This window comes from Spea bombifrons, chromosome 4, assembly GCF_027358695.1.
Source record: "Spea bombifrons isolate aSpeBom1 chromosome 4, aSpeBom1.2.pri, whole genome shotgun sequence".
Taxonomy (NCBI): Eukaryota; Metazoa; Chordata; class Amphibia; order Anura; family Pelobatidae; genus Spea; species Spea bombifrons.
In genome coordinates this window covers 14,129,583-14,137,406 of record NC_071090.1, presented here as the reverse complement: position 1 = coordinate 14,137,406, position 7,824 = coordinate 14,129,583, and the positions used below count along the sequence as shown (strand labels likewise).

Here is a 7,824-nt window from a genome sequence, read left to right as displayed (position 1 = left end):
ACCGTATTTGCTTGATTTGCTAGATTGAAAGTTTTTCCAGAGCAAATGCAACGCTGCAGGGAACCTGGATCCTTCTCTCTGGCAGCCGGTGGGCATCTGTGCGATGCGCGTAGACAACCTCCGCTGCTGCCAGCACTTCATCTGAGGCTTCTATGACGGAGCGTACGCATCATATGACCTTCCGGTGCTCCAACATAGAAGCCCTGGCGGAAGTGCCGGCAGCAGCGGAGGTTGTCTGTGCGCATCCAGCAGCCGGGGGAATGTTTGCCAGATGCGCACAGACAACCTCCGCTATTACAGAAGCCCCGGCGGAAGTACCGACCAGCAGCAGCGAAGGTTGTCTGCGCGCATCGCACAGACCGCCACTGGCTGCCCCACTAGACACCAAGGAATCTGAAGCACGGGGGGATGAATCTAGGGATGCACTGGTAAGTGTGGGGGGGTAAGAGTGGCATGGATGGGGTAAAATGGTTTTCTGATGGCATATAGGGGGTAAAAGGCATATCAGAAGGGCAGAGTGGCATATATGGGTGTATAAGGCATATCTGGGGGCAGAATGGCTTATTAGGGTGGCAAAGTGTCATATAGGGGTTTATAAAGCATATCTGGGGGAGAGTGGCAAATAGGGGGTTAAAAGGCATGTCAGGGAGGCAGAGTGGCTTATTAGGGAGGCAGAGTGGCATATAAGGGGGTGTAAGGCATATCAGGTGGGCAGGTGTGCATACCTAGGGTAGAGTGGCAAATGAAATAAAAAACAATTATTTTTTTCTCAATCATAGTTTTTATTACATATGAAAAATAGTTTATATGTGACTTAATATGTACTAGTACTTTTTTGCTATAGGGTAGTCTTATTCAGGCTTTTTCTTTTTTTCCTAAATTAATATTAAAATTTGAGGGGGGGTTATAATTGAGCAAATACGGTAATTGGAACAATGCACATGGAGAACAGGTGTCACGACTGTGATTGGTTAATAGTTTGGCTTCTGCATTTTGTACTGCCTGTAGGGAATGGAGTTCTTTTTCTGGGAAGACCAAGTAAAGTGCATTACTGTAATCTAGATGAGAGGGCACAAATTCATGGATTAATGTGATTATATAATCCGATGGAATTAGGTATCATATCCTGGCTATGTTTCTCAAAAATAAGATAGCAAATTTTATTACAGAATAATCTGTTTTTTAGTTTAGAGCCTCCAAGTTCCAGGCCAGTTGAGTGTTCATGAGATATTCTTGTTGCCTGCGATCCTCTCACCAAGCTTAACTCTGTTTTTGTCCGGGTTCACTTTATAACTAGCATTCATCCACTCTATGAGGTCTGCTAAGCAACGTTTGATAAAATATTTTGGGTCTTTAGTATCTGGGGCTCCGCAGGCTAATTCTGTTGATGCCAATAAGCATAATGTGTATATGCTGGTCTCGGTGAATTATCAGTGAGGAAAGATTTAAACCAGTTAAGGATTGTGCCTCCTAGACCACAGATGTTGTTAAAGAGCACTATTAAAATCTCATGGTCACTGGTGTTAAATGCAGCTGAAAGATTCAAGAGGATTGTGATGGAGTAATCAGCATTGTTTCTCGCCAGAGATTATTTAGCACTGAGACTATCACTGTTTCCGTGCTGTGGCAGCATCTGAAACCAGACTGGAAAGGATCAAAGATATTATAGTTTGATAGATGGTCCTCCAGTTGAGTTGCCACTATTTTTTCAATGATTTTCCCCAAGAATGGAAGGTTGGAGACTGGTCTGTAATTTGCCACGCAGACTGGATCTTATGAAGGTTTCTTTAGGAGGGGTTTTACCAGTGCTTCTGTTAGAGAATACACAAAGTTTCCAATTTTTTGTGAACACTGCACTATTTTGGGGTTAGATTAATTTTTCAATTCACGAGGAGATAAGCCAAGGGGAACGGTCTAGGTCACACTTAGTGGGACGCAACTTTTTCATTCTTAGCTTCCTCTATATTTGCATTTGTAAAGGTAGAACATAAACTGTAGCAATCTGGCAATCCACTGTAATGGGGTGTAACTGGTTGGCCTTTTGTGACAGAGGCTCAGATGGAGGAAATCTTGTCATTGAAGATTTACATATTATTACATTGATGCTTTGGTCTGAAACCCTTTTAGTGCATAATGATGTTACATAAGATAACGGTTGTTAAAAAATATAATATTAACATATCTATTATTTTATTTGTAGAAGTGCTCATTTTAAGGACAGAAAGAATCAAGAATTAAAGAATCAAGAATTAAAGAGAAGGAGCAACATATTCTTCTGAATGTTACTAAGCAACACAAGCTAAAGACATTTCTGAAAGTATGAGTCTCACTTCTCTCCCATCAATTACTTCCAAGCATCAACCAACTGTGTTTAATTATGAGCGACCAAAACACTTCATACAGTCGCAGCCAAAACGTCAAGCAGAGTCAGACTCTCAAGTAGCCGCAACAGCTAAGGATACAAGTAAATTTGCAAATGCAACTATTTTAATCCACTCTCAGAATCAGAGTCGGGATAAGGAAGAACCACCTCCATTATGTTCTTCCATTGCCTCAGTGCCAGCTTTGTCTTTTTCAGTTAGCACACCAATGAGGCCTGAAGTACCAGGACTGTTAGAACCTACCAATATTTCATTGCATGAAAAAACTTTTTCAGGTCGACATTCTGAGGATCCACATCCTTTTCAGTGTATAGCACCACTCTTCGGTAAAAGCATGGACAAAACCACGATCATCAATAAGAAAGCAGAGTAAGTAAACTAATTATTGACAAAAAATAACTTTGATAATCTGTATAAAAAATGTGCCAGTTACATTTAATGAAGTTATACACTACTATGCATTGATAGGGATGGACATGGTTTATGGCTGACATTTTTAAAGCTACTGGACTCAGTGAGGTACACTATTTAAACCAATGCTAATAATACCGGTAGTTCCTTTAGAATGTGTTAGAATGAGTCATTCTATTTTTACGGTCCAAAAAAAATAGTAATGGATAGGCTGTCAAAATACACACATATACACTATCTCTTACACATGGCTGTTCATACATACACATAGATATACACACCTTGCCTTAATATGCAAAGACTTTCAAAACACACACTCTATTTCTTTCTACCCTTTCTTCATATCATTATCTTTCTGATCTCCCCACATCTGTCACCTTTCTAATTTTCTTTCTCCCTATGTCTTCCCTTTCTTACTATATCTCCCCTTTGCTGCTACCTCTTTACTTTATCATTATCTTTTCATTTTCTCATTGTCTGTTCTCTGTATCTCTATACTTGCTCCTATTTTTCCACATTCAAATTATCTCTTCCCTTTAACTCTATCTCTCACTATTCTTATCTCACCCCTTTCTCCCTAGCTCACCTAATTATCTTTCCTTGTTTCCCTTTCTCACTCTTTTTTTCTTTTCTACACACTGCTTAATTTTCTCCCGATCTCTTCTAATTCACACTTTCTTCCTTTTCTCCCTATCTCTCCATTTTCTCCTGATCTCTCCACTTTTTTTTACCATCTCTCTTTCACATTATTTTTTCCCCATTTCTTCTTTCTCATAATCTCTTCTTTTTCTCATGATCTTTTCCCTTTCTCATTATCTTTCCCCTTTCTTGTTATCTCTTCACTTTCCCATTGTTGCTTCCCATTCTTATTATCCCTCCCTTTCATTTCTCCCAATCTCTCACTTTTCTAATTATCTCTTCTTTATTTCTCCATTTTCTCCCTCTTTATTCTATTCTTTTCTCACATTTCTCCCTATATCTTCACTTTCTCTATATCTCTTCCCTTTATACCCATGTCTTTTATTTCTCCCTATCATTTCTTCCAGTCTCTGCATTTCTCCTTTTCCTTTCTTTTTCTTCGCACCCATCCTGTGGTGTGAGCATGATGTCTGTTCAGACAGACCTCTGTTTCAGTGCTACCTCATGTGGTATGCGCAGCTTCAGTGTTGTTACAACCACCTCTCTAGTAATGGACACTGGTGATCATGCAACTATGTATATAAATCCATTAAATGCAATTGGCACATTGTTGAATTTAAGGTACAGAAATGCATAGCAAGACCCTATTATTATCATTTATTGTTTTATATAGCGCCATCAGATTCCGTAGCGCTATACAATATATATTATATATTTCGACCACAAAGTTGATGTGTTAGGAGCAGGAAAAAAGGATTTGAGCAAGTTTGACAAGGGCCAAATTGTGATGGCTAGATGACTGGGTCAGAGCATCTCCAAAACTGCAGCTCTTGTGGGGTGTTCCCAGTCTGGATCAAAAGTGGTCCAAGGAAAAGCAGTGAACCTGCGACAGGGTCATGGGGGGGGCAAAGGCTGGCCCGTGTGGTCAAATCCAACAGACAAACTACTGTAGCTCAAATTGCTGAAAAAGCTAATACTGGTTCTGATAGAAAGGTATCAGAATACACGGTGCATCATAGTTTGTTGCATATGGGGCTGTGCAGTCCAGTCAGGGTGCCCATGCTGACCCTGCCTAAAGCGCCAGCAATGGGCACATGAGCATTAGAACTGCACCACAGAGAAATGGAAGAAGCTGGTCTGATGAATCATGTTTTCTTTTATATCACGTGCATAGCCAAGTGGGTGTACATCTCTTACCTGGAGAACACATGGCACCAGGATGTATCCATGGAGGCTGCACCTCACAACTTGCAGGACTAAAAGGATCTGCTAAAATTTTGGTACCAGATACCACAGCATACCTTCAGAGGTCTAGTGGAGTCCATGCATTGATGGGTCAGGGCTGTTTTGGTGACAAAAGAGGGAGCTACATAATATTAGACAGGTGGTCATAATGTTATGGCTGATTGGTGTACTGATGAGATTTTTCTCATATGAATTCATAGTGTTGCCAATAATTGTGACATACATACAGAATTTCACTTTTTTCTTTTATAAACCTCTGTTGCATTTGCAATAGTTTTATATACATTGAGTGCAGAGTATTTTTGTGTATTTTTTTAAGAAACGATGGAAGGGTTAAAAAATATAGTTTATCACAGCATTTTTTGGCTCATATTTACCAATGGGGACAATATCCGTAGAGGTCACTGTAACATGTGTCAGGGGCCTGGGTGCCATGCCAGATTGGAATACATGTGCAGGAGCAGCATCGGTCTGGGGACTGTGCTCAAGATTGGTGTATTTATTGGATGTACAAAGATCTAAACCATAGCAATAATTGCAATATACAGAAATACTGTAATTTTACAGTGACCAAAAAGCATTCCAATATATTTTATGTTTTGCAATTTGTCTGATATTGGTTGAAAATGATGCGTGGTAATTAAAATATCTTCAGCATTCAGATTACAATAAAATATAGTTTACCTTTAATTATGTCTAATTTTGCTCAATTAAGACACTTATTTTTATGTTGTTTTTTTTTATCAGTGTCCCAAAGTTCACTATTAACTGTGCACCAAAGGCTGTGCAACAAATGTCTGATAAAGATATTCAAGGAACAAAAGATGCACTGATTCAAGACCTTGAAAGGAAACTGAAATGCAAAGATGATATATTGCATAATGGAAATCAAGTAAGTGATGCATGGGAGGGAGCTTAGGAGTTTGAAACTAATAGTTTTCAAGTTTAATTTAATTTTGAATGGAATTAAATAGATTTATCAATTAGATGCGAACATTGCACTTTTAAAAGAAGCTTATACCTTATGAAGTGACGTATATTTCGCTCTAGGGTGCCCTCTCTGAGGTCACAAGGGAGTCACTTGGGGGAACCTTTTAAAAAAAATTCTATAATATTGAGGAAATCCAGTCAGGGCCGGCCCTACCATGGAGCAGAGTAGGGCAATTGCTCCAGGCGGCACTTCTGAAGGGGCGCCCCAAGTCCTGTTTTTTTTTTTTTTTTAAGCGGAGGAGAGAGAGGGCTCCGTGGTTTTCGCTTACCAAGTTGTCAGTACCCGCTCAGCGCCCCTCTCTCTCCTCTGCGAGCCCTCTAGCTCGGTCTCGGTGCCGGCTTGTAATGCTGAGCACCAGAAGATGACATCATTTCCGGCACTCAGCATTACAAGCCGGTACAGAGACCGAGCAGGGAGACTCGCCGCAGGACTGCTGAAAGGTAAGTACAAAGGGGGGGATATGGTAGATAATAGGGAGGGAGGGAGAGGAAGGGTAGATAATAGGGAGGGAGAGAGGAAGGGTAGATAATAGGGAGGGAGGGAGAGGAAGGGTAGATAATGGGGTGGGCGGCAGAGAAAGGGTAGATATTGGGGGGCAGCATTTTAAACTTCGCTTCGCTAGGCTGCATGCCCAGTGCTCTACTACCACTGCTGCACCTCTTTGACTGACCTTACTCTGGGGGAACCTTTTTTTAAATTTCTCTAATGAGTGGAGTGTCCAGAAGGTGTTAGGGATTTCCCCCTTTTTGGAATTCCCCACCCCCCCGCCAATGTTGTCCCAAAATTCATCCGAAATGAACGGCCAGGAAACAAAGTTAATTGCCTGAAAAGAAATGTGGCAAAAAGTAAAATCAAGGACTTATGGGGGGTGTTCTGGTAACTTGGTGGAATCAAAGCCTACCTTGAAGAACTGCAATTACCTCCTACTACTGACCGTGTAAGTTATTGCTGTTATTGAGCCAGGCCTCTCCTTAATGGCCCAGCAGCAGAAGGTTTTCTCTGTGATACTCACCCCACAGAGATTGCAACTCTCCCCAAATCTGGTGGAACAGATGGCTTTCTTTAAATTTGTCCAAACTAGGTTATTTAGAACTCAATATTCAAAGTGAGTGAAGCTCTACTACTTCTGCCCTCTCCTTCTTTACTCTGGGGATCAGTTCTTATGAATTTTCAAATATTGGGTAGATTCAGTCCAGCACCAGGGGACTGCATGTGCCTATCATCTGTCAGTACCAGCACAGACCACATGCCTTACAGATGCTGCTGCTGTGTATACTTTTAATTATGTTTTTTAATTGCCTGAGGCCTATTGCACTCTGGCTGCCACTTCGTTGCACTTTTCCTTACTCTGGATGGTTCAAGTAACATTGTAATTAAGGTTGAAAAAATAACTAAATGTATTAAGTTCAACCCTTCCACTTATCCTTCCTGATTTTGATCCAAAATTTGCCTCTTAGGCAGAAGGCAATCATATTTCTCCTTGAATCGAGAAGCTCTAAAATATATATATTTTTTTATGCAAACGTGTCAAAATAAGATTTATAATAAAACAGTTTGTGATGTAAGCCTTCACTGAAGGTAATGTGTTTGTTACTTGAAGGCTTATTGTGCCTCACAATCTTTTAATGCATCGTCAAGGTGAACCAGCGTGATGTTTATTTAATCATTAATAACCCTGTATGTTCTTCTTTTCTAAAAAAAATATCCAGACCCCTTTTGAAGGACCCTATTGTATTTCATAGCACCACCTCTCTTAGCAGTTTATTTCCCTTACAGTAAAGTATCTTTTCCTTTGTTGTATATGAAATATTTGTCCTTTCAGTCTCATAGGATGACATCTTGTTCTTTGTACATTTCTGTTAATGAATAAGTCACTGGAGAGCTATTTATATTGACCCTGCACATATTAATACAATGTTATAATATCCCCACTAAGACGCCGTTTTTCTAGTATGTATTGATGCAACCTTTTTAATTTCTCATATTCACAGTGAGGACTTACCACTGACTTATAAAGAGGCAAGATCCTTCTCCCTTGAATTCATACCCTGTTTTATACATGCCAATATCTTACTGGCCTTTGCATATGCTGAGTGACATTGCACACTCCCAAGGAGATGCCATAAAAGTATTGACAACAAAGGAAGGAATTCTTTA

General features: G+C 40.1%; 1 protein-coding gene across 2 annotated transcripts in view; it reads left to right on the top strand.

Annotated features, from left to right (window-relative positions):
* Positions 1–2,242: 2,242 nt before the first annotated feature.
* The window catches only part of MYOT (myotilin), a 91,975-nt gene continuing 86,393 nt past the window's right edge, over positions 2,243–7,824 (top strand). For both annotated transcript variants that reach the window (XM_053465381.1, XM_053465382.1), the window contains exons 1-2: positions 2,243–2,750; positions 5,424–5,568. In XM_053465381.1, the coding sequence (XP_053321356.1) occupies positions 2,320–2,750; positions 5,424–5,568 (576 nt within the window). In that variant the 5' untranslated portion in view covers positions 2,243–2,319. The remainder of the gene's footprint in view (positions 2,751–5,423; positions 5,569–7,824) is intronic.